The sequence below is a fragment of the Podarcis erhardii genome, assembly GCF_964252035.2.
Source record: "Podarcis erhardii genome assembly, chromosome: 5".
NCBI lineage: Eukaryota > Metazoa > Chordata > Lepidosauria > Squamata > Lacertidae > Podarcis > Podarcis erhardii.
Window position 1 is genome coordinate 81,705,581 of NC_138509.1, and position 21,415 is coordinate 81,726,995.

At 41.4% G+C, this 21,415-nt stretch overlaps 1 protein-coding gene and 1 long non-coding RNA gene across 2 annotated transcripts in view; one reads left to right on the forward strand and one right to left on the reverse strand.

The window, feature by feature from the left end:
* The window catches only part of KPNA4 (karyopherin subunit alpha 4), a 29,790-nt gene extending 12,171 nt beyond the window's left edge, over positions 1-17,619 (reverse strand). Inside the window, exons 1-8 of the mRNA XM_081862549.1 lie at positions 17,349-17,619; positions 9,016-9,060; positions 5,335-5,424; positions 5,226-5,255; positions 5,093-5,145; positions 2,615-2,710; positions 2,435-2,520; positions 521-607 (exon numbers count right to left, since the gene is read on the reverse strand). Coding sequence (XP_081718675.1) covers positions 521-607; positions 2,435-2,520; positions 2,615-2,710; positions 5,093-5,145; positions 5,226-5,255; positions 5,335-5,424; positions 9,016-9,060; positions 17,349-17,417 — 556 coding nt within the window. The 5' untranslated portion in view covers positions 17,418-17,619. The remainder of the gene's footprint in view (positions 1-520; positions 608-2,434; positions 2,521-2,614; positions 2,711-5,092; positions 5,146-5,225; positions 5,256-5,334; positions 5,425-9,015; positions 9,061-17,348) is intronic.
* Positions 17,620-17,873: 254 nt separating this feature from the next.
* LOC309342415 lies at positions 17,874-18,808 on the forward strand. The gene is made up of 2 exons (XR_014156791.1): positions 17,874-18,436; positions 18,486-18,808. It is a non-coding gene; the product is annotated as an uncharacterized lncRNA (long non-coding RNA).
* Positions 18,809-21,415: the final 2,607 nt, after the last annotated feature.

Below are 21,415 nucleotides of genomic sequence, written 5' to 3' on the forward strand. Positions count from 1 at the left end.
GTCTTGAAGGCCTTTTCCCACCTGGCCTGGGGGAGGAGCTGACTGACTCCAGCCAAAAAACCAGAGGCTGCTGAACAGACTCTTGGGCTGGAGTTTTGTTTTGTGAGCTTTGTTGGGGGGAGGAGATTGCTGCTGCTCAGCAGCAGAAAAGCTATAAACTTCTGATTCTTAACTGTTGTAGTTTAAAGGATGTAGCTTGATACAGAGAACTAGAAATGCATATGCTATGCATAGGTATCAGATATTCCACCAACTTGGGGGCTTTGCTTGCTGTGTGATGAATACCGACAATAAGTGCACCATGACCTGAATAACTCATGTAATATCCTTCCATGTGATTTACTTGTCTGAACCTTCATGTGCCTAACTAAAATATGCTTTGGGAAAACACTCCCCTGCACCAACACACAGAACTGTGTACAAGGCATCGCTGGAGAAAAATAGCTTTCATACAGTAGTAAAATTCTAAGCAGTTCTCATTGTCATAGTAGTGGAGTTTCTACACAGAAATGCAACAAACCTATGATATTGCCTAAAGCCCATACTGCCTGCTCACAAACATTTTGATGGGGCGAATGCAGCAACCTCAAAAAAAGTGGGACAGCATCTGCAAAATAAGGAAAAATATCATTATGACTCATTTTTTTTAGTTTCCATAGCCCTTTGGCTAAGATCTAAGATTTAAACTTTAAATCATGCAATATATAAACAGCCATTCCTGATTCAAAGATATTCAGATTGCAAATCAGGCATAGCCACAATTTGTGTAGTTATCACTCAACTGATACATAATTTCAGGGACTTAGTGCATGGAACTGAACCTCTTGAGAAAAAAGAAGTGCCTTTCTGAACCTCCAGTTCTTCCTCCAAAGCACTATAATGTTCAAAATAAATCTTTCAAATTTTGTCCAACAGGCAAGATGCACAACTGTGTCTGTAACTTAACATATCTCCCCAATGAGATGTAGCACACTCAGTATGCAGACAGAACAATGATGTGTAAAAGTGGAATTACCACACACTTATTTATGTTCCTTTTGCATTATGGCTGAAGGTAGCATAAAGCCTCAGTCATTGCCACTTCAGTTTTGCAAAGCTCTACAAAGAGTATCCTTCTCCTGGGGAATACCGTATTTTTCGCTCTATAAGATGCATCAGACCATAAGACGTACCTAGTTTTTGGAGGAGGAAAACAAGAAAAAAAATATTCTGAATCCCAGAAGCCAGAACAGCAAGAGGGATCTCTGCGCAGCGAAAGCAGCAATCCCTCTTGCTGTTCTGGCTTCTGGGATAGCTGCACAGCCTGCATTCGCTCCATAAGACGCTCACACATTTCCCCTTACTTTTTAGGAGGGAAAAAGTGAGTCTTATAGAGCAAAAAATATGGTACTTCTAAGGATGTAAGGCACTAAAACCCACTGACAGCACATTTTCAATTTTCTATATTTTTTTATCTTTAAGCATCCATTGGGTTGGATCCAGAACTCCTGTGAACACTGTTGACAATCTTTCCTACTTCCTGCAGCCTCTTGAACAGCTATGAAGTGTTGGGATAGCTTGTGGAATAGCATGAGAGGTGTCACTGGGATTTGCCGAGGCGGCAGGGAAATTGGTGAAAACCACCTTTCCAGCAGGAAACCCGCATTGGTTCTTCATCCCCTCTGAGAACTGAAGAAGTCCTTTCACTCTGGTAAGGGCAAGTCTGGATCCAACCCATTATAAAAGAAAACTAGAGAAGTAACTCTTTTTTAAAAAAATATAAAATATAAAATATAAAGTCTTTTATACTGATCAAGAAACACTGAAAACAGTCATATATCAGCAGTGGATAGTTCTTCAGAGATATTCTTCAGATTATATATATATTAAAGGCAATTCCACATATTCAAAATGATGTCCAAACACTAAACAGCAGTTAATCTTAGCTACGATTAGTGAAAATAAGTCAGTTTAAAAGCTTGGTTGGCTTGTTTCCCACTAATCACAGTTTGTCTAGGTTCAGATGTCACAAGCTGAAGTTGTTCTAAAAAGGAAGAGAGAGTTTATGGATGCCTCTTCATAGTGGTGCCAGAAGGAAGGCGGGAACTAGGCTTGTTATTGTAATGCTAAACTATGGTTTAGTGTTACATGCAAATTTGGCCACAAGCTCCAAATCAATTCATTGCTTACTAAATCCCATATTTCTGATCACAAAGCGGGAAGACCTTCAGTGCTATCCAAATTTAATTTCAATTTAGAGAGATTATGTGCACATCTTCCTTTTCAGTGTATGATTCATTGATTAGCATTTAGAATTCAATCATCCTGGCTACAGCATCAAAGAACCAACTCACTGGCACATGTGAATGAATACACAAAGAAGAAATATAACATGTGCATAGTTCTACTCAATCAGCAAGGCATTTTTGCAGGAGTTAAGTACTGATTAACTTACTGGATTGAACGACAGCTTGCGTTTGTTCAGAAGTTCCGGATGCAATATTTGTCAGTGCCCATGCTGCTTCAAACTGTAAAGATGGACTAAGAATATAATAAAAAACAAACAACAGTTTATTACAATACTTTTGATCAACTGCTTGAGAAAACAACTATTCCTTTAAAGGCACATACTCACTTGTCATCTCTTTCAAGGCAGTGCACTAATATGGGTAATATTCCAGATTTTATTAAGTCATCAATAGGCGGGTTGCGATCACTGGAGAGTAGTTTTCTATTCAGAAATATTTGGAAAGTAGAATATCAAACATTTCGGGCAAAGTTCAAATGGCTCCAATTGATTATTATAGCTAAAAACATGAAGAGCAGCTAACAGGGATTTCACAGCATACTCCATTTCCTATCTTAACATAAAAATTAAAAAATATGGTAGTAATTATTCTGATATTTCATAAGTAACAATCAAATACAATTTAAATTTAAACCAGTAATTCTGAATGCATTATCTTATTTCCCCACCCTCTTGACATTTGTAAAATATATTTTGAAGTCCAAAATGTCTTAAATTAAATCAAAATTAAACTGAAAGGAGATCAAAGGCAAGCAAATGTACCCATTTGCCTCTTTTTAAAAGAGAAGACACCTGGGCCAGAGTGCTAGACAGTACAAAAAGATGCTCATTATCCTGCTACAGAACATCATACACAGAGATTGCTGGTGATTGAAAGAATTGAATAAGACTGGTTCTCTCCTTTTTTAGTGGGTAAAGTTCTTGTCAGGATGGAGAGAATGGGTGGCTGCAGAAATGTGGAATGCTCTCCCCCAGGGAGGTTTCCCTGGTACCTTTGTTACAAATCTTTAGGCGCCAGGCAAAATCACTTCTCTTCTCCAAGGCCTTTGGCTAATTAAACAATCTATGGCCTTTAAACTAGGGGGAGGGTGTGGGTTATTGTTTTCATTTGTTATTGCATTATGCATTCTTGTGTTTTTATATTGTAAACCACCCTGTGAATGATGGTATATAAATTTTATAAATAAAATAAAGAGGTACGTGTGTGAGCGGAAGTGTGAGGTGCCAAGCATCTTGAGCAAAAGGGTATAGGGTGGCTCTAGTCCTGAAGCACCACCCCTGCCTTAAACAGAACAAAGGTTTCTTTTATATCTTGGAGAGAAAAGTTTAGAGCTGGACAACTGGCTGGTCAAGTATTTCATGAGGCCAAAGAATGACACTACACATGTGACAGTCTACTGCTGTTTATTTCATTATTTCATTATCAAGCCATGTGTTAGCAAGAGAAGGAGTGAGAACTGCTTTTCCCCTAATCTTGAAGCAGTCAGGTTCATACCCATGATACATTAGATAATGCATGAAGATAGAACAGGTCAAGCTGTTGCCACTGATATATGGGAGAGCTGCCTTTAAAAACTGACATTAAATATTTTAATATATTAATGAAATATTTATAGACCACACTTTATCTATCCAGGTACTGGGTCTGAGTCCAGAATATAAATCAAAAAAGGCAAAAAAATATGAAGGCAGTTAAAACTATGACATCAAAATATTGAAACCATGGGTAGCCAACATGGTGCCATCCAGATATTGCTGGACTATAAAGTCCCATCAACTCCATCCAGCCTAGTCAATGATCAGGGATGATGGGTGTTGGGAATTCAAGAACATCTCAAGGAAACCAAGCTATGAATAAATATAACCCTGGGATAATCACTCATTTAGAAATTCTTAAAATACCCCATCAAATAAATCAGTCTTGATCTAATACCATCATGATAGCAATGTTGGCACCAGCAGCACTTTTAAATGAAGGGTATTTTACGTATCAGGTGCAGGTTCGTTCACTTTCCCTGACAATGGAACAAGGAGAAGAGCCCCTCTGGCAACTACTTCTTCAGGTATGTGACCCAATACCTTGAACTGGGCTCAAAAGCAGATAAGCAGCCAATATAACTCTGAAAATTGGCTGAAAAGCGACTCTATCTGGCCGGTAGATAGAATTCTGGCAGCTGCATTCTACACTTATTGAAGCTTTCAGTTTGTCTTCAAGGCAGTCTTGTAACTTCATGGAAGTTGCAAGAGCATGGACTGCTGTGGCAAAATAGTCCCTGTCCAGCCAAAGCTGGTTACTTTCTTTGGCTCTTTTTAATTCCTCTCTTAATTTAACTGTTAAGATGGCCCTGGCATTCCAGGATAAAAGTTAAAGAGGGAGAACACTTATTTCATGAATCATTCAATTACATGTTATATAACCTTCTTGAAAGTTATATTTGGCAAACTAACAAAACATCTGACCAACCATCCAACTTTTATCATCTATCAAAAGTGCACTATTTTAAAAAAATACCCTCAAACAATTTCCCTTAAAATATATATAATTTTATGCCCAGTTACTTCTGGCATTTTGTGAAATATTGATTTCATCAATATTTGCATGCGGAAAATGGAATTCAATTGTTGATCAACTTGTGCTCCAAACCATTTTATAATATGTCAAATACAGATTATCAAAGTAGTGTTCACATTAAGAGCACATTAAGAGAACCAACATTTTCGGTCATAACACAGTACAGCTGCCGATTCCATTAACAAACTGTACTACCATAGAAGAAAGCATATCTGAGTAAATTATTCTCTTACCTTGCAGCCTGCACTGCACTTAACTGGATACCTTGGTTGTCACTTGAAGCATTCTAAGAAATAAATATATTTAAAAATCAGGACTTTCACAATATAAGTGAATTTTAAAAACAGAAGTGGTTAAGATACTTACCTGCACTATTGCCTCTAGAGACGTGTTTTGCTGAAACAAATATCAAAGCATTAGAAATGCATTCAAAAAGACATACGTATATAATATTTAATCACCAATTAGTTCTTACCACTCTGAAGTCACCATCTATATCAGAATCTTCACAGATATCTTCATGAGGTACGTTCCGTCTCTTTAACAGATGCTCATCTCTTTTGTTCTTTTAAATACAAAATACAAATTACATTCAGATATCTGCTTTCCCCAATGCTTTAAAAGTGTATTATAAATATTTGTAAAATTTTAAAAATGCAAATATGTAATGTAAGAAAAATGCAGTGTACAAAGCAATAAAAAATATTAACGGCAGAAAATACCATAAGAGGCTTTTAATTCATATTACAGTATAGAAAAAGTAAATGTGTTACATGATTTACATAACCTGACACAGTACACATTTACATTCACTATTGATAATTTGCCAACCAAATTTTATGTTCATATAGGTAACAGTTTTGTGTAATTCTAAAGCTTGCATGTTCCAAAGTTTGAAATGATCAAGTACATAAACTTTTTGGGGAGGAACAGAGTAATGGAACATAAGAGTGGTCTATTCATGGAGTTTTACATGGAACAGTTGAGGAATGGCAGCCATGGATGAAAAAGAACTATGCAGTTGAAAGGTTACTGTAAGTCACTTTAGAAATATCTATAATTCTGAAAAGCAGCATAAAAGCTAACTTAGAACAGTACCCAACAAAGTAGTTCCATTAATGAAAGGTCTGGCTGCATAAAGGAACTTCTCCCTCACATCTCCCAGCATATAACTAAATCTTTTGAGAAGATCTGGAGAAGGCATGGGGCGGTGGGTAAAAGGAAATCCTGACACTAATGCAAGCACTTTGTTGGGTACCAACCTAAATAAATAAAATGCCTAATACCAATCAATTTTTTTTGGCCAATTATATATATATAGGTGCCAACCTATTTACTCTCAAACAAAATTCTTATAGATATGCCAAGGAAACTGGCATTCTACTATTGGATTATGGATCTTACATTAATACGTATATATGCATTTACTTGATATTGTTCTTTTCCCACTCCAAAGTTTCAGACTTTTTGGGAGGAGCAGAGTGATGCAAGCAAAAAGCAAGTTGTCTGTGCAGAAATGTGCCTTACATGGCAATAGTCAAGGAACAGCAGCAATGAGAGAGAAAGGAGTATGCAGAGCAAATAGCTATCCCCGAACATCGGAAGCTCTGTAGACCGCCTCTAAATTCTGAGCACGTATCATCCCAAACGTATTTTAAAACTTTTTCTGCAGTCAAAGTGAGAGCCAAAATTCTCCTAATACATTTAATACAAATAACCCCAATTATTTTTGAAAAGGATTTTCCTTACTACACATGCCCAATTAAACTTCAGTGCAATTTGTATCTACATAAGGAAAATAAGTATTATCAGTGATACACACCAAAACAAAAAAGTCAATTGTACAGCAAGGAAATAACTTGGGTAAATAATTACTTTATAATGTGCAAAGCTTAAAGAAATCCATAATTATACATAGAAAACAATAACACATATTTAAACAGCAGTATTAGTAGAGCTGAATGCTTCAAGAGAAATCAAACAGAGGTGAGACGAATCAAATTTAAGCAGTTTAGCACTGCAGCTAGTTAGCAATTAAAACATTGACCATAGCTGGGAAACTTCTAATGACAGGGAAAAGTAGTATTTCAGGAATGAAGCATCTGGAGTTTTCCATCAACAAATAAGAAACATAAGTTTGTAAATTTATGAACTTTGTATGTTAGCCATACTCGGTGAAGAACCATTAAAACCTAAGTCAATTGATTTCAATGGGAATCTGCAAGTGTGACTAACACTAGTTTTCACCCAGAGCACAGATAACCTATTTCATTCTAAAAACTGCACTGCCTTACAGGAAACTTTCTGAGGGTGGCATGTCAGTGTTGAGTGCAGGCAGAGTCAAAAGAGGGCAAATCAACAGCAGGCTACATTCCAGACATGCAGAAACCAGAGATTTCCACAACCACCCTCAAGCAAGAGGTATAACTGAAGCTCATGGACACACTGCAGTCACACAAAAGCATTCAAAAAGGACACAAAGCAGGTCAAGGGATAAGGACTAGGAGAGTTTCAAGGGCTGAAATGCAAGGCCTGGAGGTTTTCATCCTTGCACAGTACAACCGCATCTTGCGTGCAATTAACTTGTGCAATTTCAATATTGCATGGCTGAAAGCTGGCTAGTTGAAATCCTGCAAATTGCATGCACGATGGAGAGCTTAAAATTTCCTTTTGCATGTGATATGGAAAGAGCTTTTTATCTCTCGGACGTGCTTACTGGGGCTCTGAAATGCTCTCACAAAATCTTGCAGGAACTCAATAGCCCTGCAAGATAGCGTGAGAGCATCCCAGAGCATGGTAAGCAAGAGTGGTTATGCTGGGGTGATTTGGGTATACGAGTTTTTTCATATATGTGCCATCCCCGGAACATAATCTTCATGCAAGATGGTTTTGTATGATAAACTGAAGTCACCAAACAAAATTGACTGGTATTAGATTTAGGGCAATTAAAAAATAGTACTTCACACGGTTCATAATTAGCCAATGGAATTCACTAAAAGATGCAGTAATGGCCATTAGTTTAGGCAGCTTTTAGAAAGATTAGAAAGTTTCATGTTCTCCTCTATGGATAGGCATACTATAGGATCTTCTAATATATGAGTGCTCTCCCATGCTTTCTAAAATATAAGGGAGCTTTCCCATCCAGTCTACAGATTAGCATTTCTTCAATGATTATAGCAGAAATGTCAGGATGTTTGCCTATTTCACACTTCAAGCCAACAGTATGATGAGCAGAAGCAAATACATCACACATAAGACTAATCAGGTTCATTACCAAGCTACTAAACCACACATGTAGCATCCTGCTTTGGAAAAGAAACCAGTCTCCTGGTTAGCATCCCTACAAGCTTCCAGCAACATTTTTCTTGCTTGAAAATTGAGGGGCACACAAAATGGAGGGCACAACAGAAAGCCAGACTTAATCAATGCAATGATTTTACTGTAAATGTCAAAATCTCACCTGTAACTTAAAGCTATTTGTCATATATTCACTTGAAGGTAAAAAAGAACTTCAGAATTCATTGGGGGGGGGGAGAGTCAAATCATGCTAACATACTAAGTGAAAAGAGAAACTGCGCAATTTCTTAATGCTGTCAATAAAAAGGCATGACTGTTACATTACTTTAGAACAATGCAATTCAGGAGATAATTGCTAGAAATTATGGGCTTGATCCAGTCTAAAATGGCAGAGCTTCTGCGGCTCATGTTCCTTGACTGATCAGAGATGGCAGAGGATTTTTTAACATGGGGAAAGGGAAAGGGAACAGAGCACATTTCTATATTCTTTATGGCAGTGGTTCACAAAGGGTATGGCGCGCCACACTGGTGTGGCAGATGAGGATGGCAAGTGTGGTGGGAAGATTCAAGGACAGTCAAAGGAACATTTAAATAGTATAGTCTAGTAAATTTTTTTTATTTGTAGAATATGGATAGGTATTTTTTCCAAAATCAATCACTGCTCAGAGTTGTTTCTTTTTGTTTTCCAATGTATTTATTATCAATAATTTTTTTTTGTGTGGCACGAACCAATTTTTATTCTAAAAGTCTGGCCCTGAGAAAAGAGTTTGGGAACCACTGCTTTATGGGGACTGCTGCACCTGCAGTGGATTGGATCAAGCCCACACTGAATTAGGTGATAAATAGCATTAAATCTTACCTTTCTTAATTCCACAACAACTTCATTTCGTTGTCTTCTCATAGTCTGTAAAGTTACACAAGAAAGTTACATCTAGTTTCCACTGTTTATTAAGGCACAAACTACAGTGTCTTGAGACCTAAATGTCAATGTGGGGTTCAAACAATTCCCCACATTGAATTATAGGTTAACTATTCGAAGCATGAAAACTGCATACCCTTTGTTGTGGTTGTCTGAATTGGCTGCCTCAAGCCTTAAAAATGAATATTTAGCATTAGAAATTTGATGAAAGAAAAGTAGGTACAGTATTCAACTACTGAAACCAATGTAACTAGTTAAGGGGAAGCCTGGGGTCATATTTTAATACATGGTTTTTCTTTTATAGCTCTCATGTTTATTTTTCTTATTTATATCTTACTTTTCTTCCATCATAGAACCCAAAGCAGGGATCACCCATCTAGACACTGACCAGAACCAGACCTGCTTAGCTTCAGCCAAGGAGATGGGTGATGCTTTTAGATCATACCCTCATCCACTATGGCAAAATGAAGTAACCTAGCTATTGCCGAATCTCATTCTCTCATGAAAGTAAATCTGATACAGAAGATACAGATTTAGTCTCTCTATCTGAATACTACCTAATGTTAGCAGTGCTTTTCTTCTAGAAAAAAAAAGGTACTGTTACTATGTATACTTGAGTACTTGCAGAAAAGAAACACTAACTGTTAGGCAGTTGACATTTTTACTAATTGTATACAGACCAGTGAAACCTGCAACAAAATAAATAACAGTATCCCACCTGGCCTGAAAAAAAGGATAGCATGATCAGGTCATGGGTGTGAACAGAAGGGAAGGGGGGGGAATCAATATTTGTTGTTTTCTAAGCCTCCTGGACCTTCTTCTGCTGTGCTACATAAAAACACCAGAAGGATCAGTTCTAGTGCTGGCTGTCAGACCTGAGCCATTTGAGGGGCCAAAACAAGAAAGGAAAACCACTCTTTTCCTTTCCTTCCTTAAACATCCCTGTACATTACAGGAAGTGGGGGTGATTTCTAAAACATTAGGAGACATAGCCTCTCAAACCTAATCACACACCCCTTATTTTCTTCAGCTGGCATCTACATCTATATTCACTAGGAAAGCCAAACTCAGCCAGGTCCCTGAGCAGACTGAGTATACATGCATCTCATAATTCTCAAAGTTAGAGAATTGTGGAGTGCGTTCTGCTGGTGCTACTTAGCTCAGGGAACTTGCCTACACTGTTCCCTGTCTACCATCACTGTGGTACTTTAAAGAACGGGGTGAAACAGCTAAGGAAGCTGTATCACCCCGTCCCAATATTTTTAGGAAAACTTTAAATTGATCTAAATAGAAGATTGACAATTGCTTTAAAGAAGCATATTTTCATACCAATACTATGGCTTTCAAAAATCAGCGTAGATCTGTGCCAAATTTAAAAAGTACTTTAAAAGCAGTGACAAAAATAAGCAATGGATAGAAAGATTATAGAGAAGGAAAACATCTAAAAATACAACCCTGTCCAACACCTAACCAACAGTACTGTTGCTCAATATTTAAAGTAAGTATTTCAGGCATGTCCATTCATGTTCTATTGTCCAAAACTGACATTGACAGCCAGAGGTTTCACACCAAGGATTTCCTATAGGAAGGCGTTTCTAATACACACCCATCGGCATACATAGAGGCAACAAAATATCTGATTAAACTCAGACAGGGTCAATAGTTCAAGCATGAATGAAAATGTGGCTTATAAAATCTGAGAATATGTTGAGAGCCACTGCACAAGCAAAATTAATAGGGACACCAGAAAATCACTAAAGCACCCCCTATAGCATTGGTTCTTAAGGTTTGTTGTACTCATTCTACGTACTTGGAAACTACAACTAATTCAGAATGCGACAGCTAGGCTGGTGACTGGGAGTGGAGAACACATAACACTGGTACTGAAAAACCAACATTGGCTCCAAGTACGTTTCCAAGCACTATTTGAAGTGTTGGCGCTGAACTTTAAGGCGCTAAACTGCTTTGGCCCTGTATTCTTTGACATTTCCATTGCAGAAGACAAGTTAGTTCTTTGTTTAAATTTAAAGCAAAGTGAATTGCCTCTTCAGCAGGTGGCATGAATCTTAAAGATACCAGTCCTTCAATTTTCTCCTATATTAGTATAGTCTCAGGGATCACTTAAAACAATACCATGTTCCACTGAATTGCTAGAGACTCTGTCCAGTACTGCTCATCTCACATCTTGCCTCACATCCATAAAGATTGGCAATATGGCTTTGAGTTGCTCCTGCCACCTTCTCCAGTTTGTACTTATATTTCTGAAAATCCAGTTTAAAAAACTGGAGCTGCTAGTCCAAAGGCAATCTTAATATCACGAAGCCAATATGTATCCTCTGAAGTACAAAATGTGATTTTAATGCAGAAGTGACTCCACTTCCAGGATCAAGAACAAATTTCTGCTATCTGCACAGATCTAGGAACCCTCTGATCAGGTCTCACCAACTGCACAAGTAAACCAAGAGATTGCTTTAGGTCAGTGTTTCCCAACTGGGGGCCATATGGGAACGCCAGGATATTCCAAGGGCACCACAGGTGAAAATTGCGTAAATGGGACACCACAGCACAAGGCTAAGGGGCCACAGAGGGAAGTGAAGAAAAGAAATCAGTAAAAAGTAAAAAAAAAATCCTGATTGGTTGGCTATCCACTTGGCCAATCGCAAGCAGATAGGGGTGGCAGCCCACGAGGGCCTAACACTTCTTTTTGCCATGTGTGTTTTCTTAGAGCACTCCTGGTTTGTTTCCTGTGGGAAAGGGCGATCATTGAGCCCATGATCCAGAACCCCCAGGTCAGATAAGTGCGGGGTGGGGTGGCAATGGGTAGGCCAGTGTGAGTCAGAGCTGCTGGTTGCTACCACCAGTGCTAGACCCAGTGGCAGCCTGGACCTGGCTCTGCACGGCATAGGGTGCAATCCACCCCAGCACCTAGCTGAACCAGGTTGTCTGGTGCTGCTGATTTGCATCTAGTAAATAACTAAGTGTCTACACAAAAGAAAGCCACACTGAGTTCAGTGAGGTAAGGGTTTGTGGGGCTATAGTGTTTTATCTGGGCAGCCAAGGCTCCTCTGGACAACAATATCTTTTTGCACCAGGTCAGTGAGGACCACTTGCTTTTTAAAATTCTCCCATTTTCACATAACTCCCTGTACGCCTTTTGAACTGTATCTGTAGGTTTCCCCCCGTGTCAAATAAGTGTTGTTTACTTTTTATAATACATAGAACGTGGATCTCCCTCGGGAGGTTCTGGACTCTCCTTCCTTGCAGGTTTCTAAGCAGAGGTTGGATGGCCATCTGTCATGGATGCTTTAGCCGAGTTTCCTACATTGCAGGGGGATGCACTAGAAAGATGACCCTTGAGGTCCCTTCCAGCTCCATGATTCTATGTTTTTCAGCTTCAACAATATTTCATTATCATTTTAGGTAATTGTATTTTGTATAAATTATAAAAATTATAAATAAAACACATTCTATTTACAAACAAAACATTTAAATAACTACTTTTCTACTAGTAGGATAGGGAGGCATGGGTGTAGCCAAGATTTCTGTTAGGGGGACAGAACCTCAGATTTGTATTGATTTTTACTTATTTGCGAGGCAGCTGCCCCCCGGGCTATGCTCTTGGGGGTCCACAGGTCAGGAAACATTCCTTTAGGTGACGGTATTTTTAGATGTAGCAATAAGAACAGTGCATGATCTGAGATTATGTCTCAGGATCTCTTGCAATGACGGCATGTAATCAGAAATGTGGGTCATCGTCCTCTGAAATATTGTAGAGGATCCTGTGATGCATCTCACTCAATATGCACTCGAACTATGTAGCAAAGTATTTCAGGAAGGTCCTAAATCTTCCCACACTCCAACTACAAACTAGAAGATTTCAGAGGTGTAACATTCAGAATGTAATGTCCCCGAGCTTCAGCATCAATACAGAATTGCAACATTATAAAAGTAGGATTTGCTGATGACAGCAGGGCAGAGCAACTTCTGAAGGAACCATTGAGCATAATGACTCTTGAAAAAATTCAAATCACACTACAAAATGCATCTATGACAAGCATTAGGAGAGCACTATAGCAAAGGTTTGCTATAGGTCAATGTCAGAGAAATACCGATATGTAGAGTTGTACCCCAAGGGTCATCTAGCCCAACCCCCTGCAATGCAGGAATCTCAGCTAAAGCATCAGTGACATGGCCATCCAACGTCTGCTTAAAAAACTCCATGGGAGAAGCGTTCACAAGCCCCTGAGGGAGTTCCACTGTCCATACCACTGTCAAACAGCTCTTACAGTCAGTGTTCTTCCTAATGTTTAGTCAGAAATTCCTTTCTTGGAACTTGAAGCCATTGGTGCGGGTCCTACCCTCCAGAGCAAGAGAAAACAAGGTTGCTCCATCCTCCATGTGACAGCCTTTAGTTATCTTAAGATGGCTATCGTATCTACTCTCAGTCTCTTCTTTTCCAGGCCAAATATAACCAATTCCTTCAAACCATTCCTCATAAAGCATGGTTTCCAGACCCTTGATCATCTTGGTTGCCCTCCTCTGCACATCACCTTCCAGTTTGTCAATATCCTTAAGTTGTGGTGCCCAGAACGGGACACAGTACTCCAGGTGTGGTCTGATCAAGACAGATTAAAGCAGTACTTTCCTTGATAAGGATATTATACTCTGTTGATGCAGTCTAGAATAGCATTAGCTAAGCATGTGATCTAGTAAGACCAGTCTTTTTCACATGTACTACCGGTAAGCCAGATGTCCCCATCTTATATTTATGCAGCTGGTTCTTCCTGCTTAAGTGTAGAACCTTACATTCATCCCAACTGAAATTCATTTTGTTAGTTTGGGCCCAGTTCTCCAATCTGTTATGGTCATCTTGAATCCACATTCTGTCTTCTGCCACATTAGCTACCCATTCCAGTTTGGTACCATCAGCTAACTTAATTGGACCTGCCTCCATTAACCCCAAACCCCACTACTCCAATAGTTAAAAAAAAAGACAGCAAGCTGGTTGTTCAACTCCACAACACATCTAATTGTTTAAAACACAAAGCTAGTTTAAAAACCTGTGTTTGGACTTTACAAAATAGGTTTATTCATAGTCCACTAACCGTTAAGTAGTGTGGAACTGTGTTATTGATTTGCTCCCCTGATATATGTTATCTTGTATAACCTAATGGGCTTATTACTGTGACATAACTCTATGTGTGCTCAATTACCCCAAGAAATCCAGAGAATGTAGATCTGAGCATCCTAGGCTTTTTCAAGGAAGATATGCAGTTTTTTGAAGGGGGACTCTAAATGCACATCAAATATCCTGCACCCACAGCAAATAATTGGATCAGAGTGCATGAATACTTTGGCAATCAGAGCCTCAGAGACACTAATTTCAAAATGACATAAGGTATCTCGTACACTGGCATAAATCATGTTTCCCCCTGTCCTTTTCATTACTTTATCTCACAATGATCAAATGTTATCTGTAAAAATACTACTTCAAAATTTATCTCTGAAAAAAATGGGTGCTTTACAAACTCCTGAAAATTAAATCATATGTTGGATTTTCCAACTGCACCTTGGAAACTAGGATTGCAATTCTAAACAAATTTATTGGGGATCAAGCCCAGCACAATACAATGAGAATTAATTCACATGTGGGACTGAACTGTAAAGCTTATTAGAATTAAAAGTGATCCAGTGTAAAATGCAGTGTTATAAAGGCTTATGTTAAATATGCCGATTCAGAAACAGCAGAACAGTAAGTAAATCCAGATCATGGTCACAAAGACAGATGGATTTTGGATGACTAAGGAATTTGATTCAATACTGGGGATCCCTTTGTCCTGGGAGCACAGGACTCAGGCAGAAGGTCTGTTTTCAGGAGAGCAGGGAAGTGGAACCTAGGACTACCATGAAATATTCAGTTCCACACCCCATAGAGTGCTGTACAATCCTACTCTACAGAAAAGCAAAGTGGGAAAGCCCTCTTTTTAAAAAGCTGTATAGTTACCATGTCAACAGCTGACAGACTAATTCCAGTATTTTTCATGTTTTGAATGAAAGCTTTAAATAAGCATATCACAAAACAGATGCAAAATGTTCAGCAGTTGCTGCCTAGAATACATGACATTTATGAAGAATTCAAAAGTTATGCTAGCTGCTGGCAAGTATGCAGGTAAATTAGTGAAGGGCAAAAATTCAGGATATTTTCCCAACTGATTATTCAGAAATACACAATATTTCTATGAAAAAATGAAAAGCAGAGGGCAGCAGTATACAAGTCATGGATTCTTCTTGGAACTACAGTTTTTTTCAGAGAGATCAAGGCTCTTGAAAAAAATGCATCAACCTCACACAATTAACCACTTTCACGTAAGGAAAAATTGTGATTTTTAGGCCTCTCTAAATGAAACATGAAGTGACATCTTATATACATTTACTCAGAAGTCCCACTGAATTCAATGGGATTTACTCCAGACAAGTGTATATATATAGGATGGTAGTTTTAAGAATAATAGCTATACTGTGACTATCTTCTCAATTTAAAGATGAGATTGAGGCTAAAGGACTGTTTACCAGCAATTCTGGGGGCAAGAGAGATATAAACTGGGACATATTGCTTTCATGCACTTAACAAATACATGTTAAGTGCCATGGGTGGCCAATCTGTGACACAGACAATGTAATTGGCTGGTATCTGCTCACCAAAACTGTGTGACTGCATGTTCCATAGCTCAGCATCTAGGGGCACAAACTATCTCATGGCACACCAGGGGGTGGGGTTACATATGTATTCATTTGGCTCTAGATTGGCACATGCTCAGAAGAAGAAGAGTTTGGATTTGATATCCCGCTTTATCACTACCCTAAGGAGTCTCAAAGCGGCTAACAATCTCCTTTCCCTTCCATCCCCACAACAAACTGTGAGGTGAGTGAGGCTGAGAAACTATACCACGCTGGCTCAGACATGCCTTGTGGAATCAGCTAGCCAATCAGACTGACCACCATTGTTATACAAGGTTGTGTATAACTTGGGACAGAATCCTGAGCTGCTCCAACCTGTATTGATATTCTACACTACTGAAAAGAGGGGTAATTATGTTTACATGCTTTTGCTCTCCACAGCTGACTATATCCAAAGCCAGATCTTTGACGAGACACTTGAAGTCATACTCTTATTTTATTTTTAAACACAGGGAAGACAAGCTGTCAACTTGGTGAAAAATACTTGGAAATATTTCCCATTTAACTGCTTTAAGTTTAAACTAGCATTTAAATAAAATGCATGTGAACATGTTTCTGCTGAACACAGGTGAATGGTTCTGGGAGCAGTTGCTAACTTTGAAGAAATGCTGATTAAAATTTGGTTTTAATATGGTCAACTGCCTGTTTGCACTGTGACAGTGCGGCTAAGTTGGCTAATTACATCGAGTACTGCCAGGTAACACGGTAGTTTGTGTGTGTGTGTGTGTGTGTGTGTGTGTGTGTATACACACACACACATATATAAATATATAAAACAAACTGGCAGTACTCGATGTAATTAACCTCAACCACACTGTGTATATATATATATATATAAAACATGTAGCGTCCTCAAAGCTATTTTTGCCGTGGTGTGTAGCTCACAAAGTCTGGTTCCTACGGAGAAAACGCGTGTCACGGGAAGCGGAGAGAGAAAACAGAAGAGAAAACATGTCATCTGACAGGCCGTTTCCATGTCAGGCAGCTGAGTGGGTGGGTAGAGAGGGGCGCCTCCATCCGCTCCAGCAGGGCTGCTGCCCCCCTCCCATTTCCCGCTCTGCTAACCCTGGCCCCAGCTACTGCCCCTTCCCACCCGCCTGCCGGGAAAGTCCGAGGCCCAGGACGGAAAGGGAGAGGCAGAAAAGGCCTGCCCCGCTCTCTCCTCCAACGCCCCGCCGCTCGCGAAGCATCCTCGCCACGGCGAGCAGAAGCGGCCAGGCCTGGGCCCTCCCAAAGCCGGCGGGTACGGAGTGGCGACGCGTCCCCTCGTGAGGAAAAGCCAGCCAACCCCACCCACCCACCCGCCGGCCGGCCTGCCCTGTCTCTCCGCTGACGGAGCGGCCGAGTCCGGCTCAGGCCTCGCCTCGAGATAGGTAGGCCCCGCCACGGGAGATTAGCAGAGACGCCACAGCCAACCGCCTCTGCGGCGCAGGCCTTGTCCGAACTGATCCCCGACCTCGCTTGCCGGCCCCCCCGGCCCCTCCCTTCGCGCGAAGCGGGCTGCTAGGCCCGGGCTAAGGAGGGAGAAGAGCTACCTCCAGGTCTCGGCCTTTGTTCTTAAAGTTCTTCAGCCGTTGGTTGTCCAGCTTCTCGTTGTCGGCCATGGCGGGAGGTAGGGAGCGCGGCCTCTCCTCTTGCCTCTCCTCCCTCCTCTTTCTCCGTCGACACCCAGGCCGGACCCAGCCGGGCCCCTTCTTCCCGGCGCCGCTTCCGCCCCTTCGCCTCGCTCGCTCGCCTTCCCTTCTGCGCCGCGGCGGGTCTCCCTGGCTTGCTGGCGGGCTGGCGGGCCAAACCGGGCGGCGGCCTCCTCCTCCTCCTCCTCCTCTCGCCTGCTCAAGTCGCTCCCCGCTGGCTTAGGCCTTCCCAGGGCGGCGGAATGTGCCGGTAGCGAAGGGAAGAGAGAGCGAGAGCGAGAGAAAGATAGGGGGGAGGGAGGGGAGGGGACGGGCATGGGGCAGGGGAGGAGGCAACAGCCTCGCTCTCAGACGGACGGCAACGGCCACGCCCACCTCTCCCTCCCTCCCTCGCGCACGCGCGCGCGCTCTCCCTCTCGCTCTCTACCCCTCCTCCCGGCACCACCCCCCTCCGACAAGCGCTGGCCTGATTGGCTGGCTCTCCTTGATGGGCAAAGGGGAGGCTCGCCGGCACACTGGGAAGAGTGGAGGTGGGTGGGAGGAAAATACGCTTTCGAGGGGGAGGGGGGAGGAGGAGAGGAGAAGAAGGCGGGGCCGTGAGGGGAGCGAACGGCGCGAGCTCGTGTTTCGCAGCGCATTTCCTTCCCCAACCGCCAGGGGGGAAGCGGCTCTTTCCCCGCCCCCTCACGCGCGCACACGCCCAGGCGCGAGGCCCTGGCAGCCATTTTGGGGGCTGTGAGGCGGCTTCGCGAGCGCCGTCCCCGGACTAGGGCACGCCTGGGTTGTTTTCGGCAGATTTCTCCCTTCCTTCGTTTCTTTCCTCCCCCACCCACCGTCGTATCGGAGAAGAGCCGGAGAAGCTCGCGGAAAGCCCTGGTTCAGTAGTTGCGCACTAAGTTGCGTTGAGTTCAGTGGTGCGAGGTTAACCCTCAGGAAAACGCGGCGTAGGATCGCAGCCTCTGTGTGTGTGTGTGTGTGTGTGTGTGTGTGTGTGTATATATATATATATATATATATATATATCTTTGGAAACTTGAGTCGCCAGAGTCAGCAGGTAAGCCGCGGGGGTCAGGCATGTCCCGGGCGGAGGCACGGTAACGCTTCTTCCCGTCTCCGGCGGCTCCTGCCAGAAAGGTCCCTTGCGGAGCAGAGGCGGACTCAGCCTCGCACACTGCCAAGAAAGAAGAGGACGTGAAATCGGGCGCGTCCTAATCTGAACGTTTGAAAAGACGAAACGGCGCTGTTTTATTGCGCCTGCTGGGAGAACCGAATACAGAAGCGACCCGGGCGCCGTCCCCGTTTTGCTGTCCTCTGCGGTTCCATTGGCAGTTGCCAGGGTTGTAATAAACTTATGAACTCTTGTTACAGTTGTGATAATTGTATTATTCTCGACTTGGGTTTTTTCTGAGGGCACGGGGCCTTCCTATGCAGAAATTGTGCACGTGATAAAATTATCTTAAGACTATGGTTCCCAGTTATTGGGGGTCTGCGGGATGCACTCGGGGGTCCGCAGCTCCATCCCTTTCCTCCCCCCAAAAACTTATTTTTTTTGTCATTTTGCATGGTAATATTGCAGGTGTTATGGTCTGTTTTAGTGCTGTGTACTTTTTCCACATGTTGGCCAAAATCGGTTTTGAAGTCATACCGCAATAACGATTCTGACCAGCAATACGCAGCAATATATATCGCTCCTCTCATGAGGAAGAGCAGGGCAGCTGATTTCAAGGCCCCGTGGATATCGCAGGACGTTTCTGAGCTGAGGGCGACCAGGGCAGCCGACCTCACTTCAAGGCACCGAATTCACTTCAAGGTACCGTGGCACAACCTTCACCTTGGCACCAAGGCTGAGCAGCTTCTCCCAGTCAACAGGAAAGCAGCAGCAGCTACAGTGGGTGTGCATCATCGCTAGCTGTACCCCCCATCCCCTCCCACTCAAACCATGTATGCAAGGTGACTCCATTTCCTCTCCTCCCCCCACTCATCTGATCTCCCTGACTGCTTCTTCCCTCATGCCTACATCGTGATATATCGGAATATTGTGATGTTTAGCTGCTGATATATCATGATGTTTAAAACCTATATCGCTCAGCCCTAGCCTGTTTTTTTAATACACCTAAAATCCTTTGCTGATTAGGGGCTACCCCATATTTTGTTCAAAAAATTGCTTTGCAGAGGTAACTACCATTGAGTTATCAAAACTTTCAAAAGTAGAGGGGGCTGTGGCTTGGCTTTTAAAAAATAGGGGGTCCTCCATAATTAGCTAATTGGGAACCACTGATCTAGGGCAAGAACTTTAATAATTTTGCACACACACAAAAAAAGGCAAAACAGGAGATGCAATCTTTTCTACTTTGGTTTTTTGAATATTGGTGGGAACTCTCTCCTGCTGAAAATTCTTAAGTATCTAGTGTGACATTCATACTGTCTCCCCACCTGCTGCTCTTGCATAATTGTTAACTGCATGTAAAACCATAGTATGTGTTCCATTCCATTCAATGCTCTGCTTTTGGAACGAATCGGGAAATGAGCATTGGGAAGAGAAAATACATCTTGGTGGTGGAATGGGTGCTAGCCAGTTGGTGCCAGTCAGAATTAGCTTCTGTTGCTAACTTACAAAACTAGATTATTTTTTCAACAAAAATAGCAGGTAGCTGTGCTTGTTCATTAAAAAACACACAACCAAAACCAACAGTTCCTGTAGTAGAAAGTCTGGAGTCCAGTTCCCATTGGCTTAAGACAGGAAAAAGTTTATGATGGGAGAGTGAAGGGAAGCAAGGGTTAGTAGGTCACTCTGATCCCTGCATGGTGCAGTGCCTGAGCCAGCAACCTGTGTTCTCCTTGAACCTTTTCAAAATGGTGAAAGCAGAACAAATACAGGCATCCTCTGATTCTGGTTGTTTTCCAGGTTATTGCGCATGATGGTGGAACACGCATAAGCCTGTTCTGCCCCCTTTCTGGCCACTTTTGTGTCCCTCTGATGTGTACATGAGCAGTCACCATCACACGCATATCAAACATGTAAATTGGTCATTGCCTGTACCTGAAAGGGAGAACACAAGGCGTTAATGTTCTTTTTTGGGTCCTGAGTAGTTCCAATGGAATAATAAACCTGTGGAGAAGGCATGGGCTGGAGAATCCCACAGAGACCAAACAGACTTAAAAGGTTTTGTTTTCTGAGGGGAAGGGTTACATAAAACAAGGGAATGAAATTGTGAACCTGGCTAGATGAGGGGTTTGTATACTAGAGTGGAAGTTTCGAGCAACCAGTTTTGCAAAAAATTTTGCAACCAGTGAAGCTTCTGCACTACTTTAATGAAGACCTCAGCACATTTCAGCATGGTTGAAAAATGCTTCTTGGATCTGAGTGTTCTATATTGTTTACATACATCATATGCAGGAATTATCATCCCCATATGTTTTAGCTTCTCTTATATAAAATTCCACATGCTACACAGTTTGAACAGGCATCTTTTCAACGTTTCACCAAATTTTAAAGTTTTCTATTGCATTAATTTGGGGTGGGGGTTGTTCCTTTGAAAAAACAAGGATAACTTTTTCCTGCATTTTCTTCTGGACCTTCACATCTTTTTCTTAAGAGTAAGTTAAAAAATTTTCATTTCAACTGATAAAAGCTGATCTTTATGCATGGAATTCAAATATGTTTTTTACTTAGAGTAGACCCACAAAAGTTAATGAACATGACTAAGTCCATTCATTTCAATGCAACTACTCTGAGTATTATTATTATTATTGGCCTTTATTCACATAGGTTTAAACAATAAAATCCTACAAAGTCATCCAAATACATTGCCAAACACATACAATATATAAAAGACTAGATAGCCACCGTTGAATAAATCAGGCAACTTTCAATTTAGTTTTAAAGATCTCTGCTAAATACCCCGAAAAAATCTTGGTAGTTTACTCTGAGTAAAACACTGAGTAAAACTTAGTTGAATACCACCCTA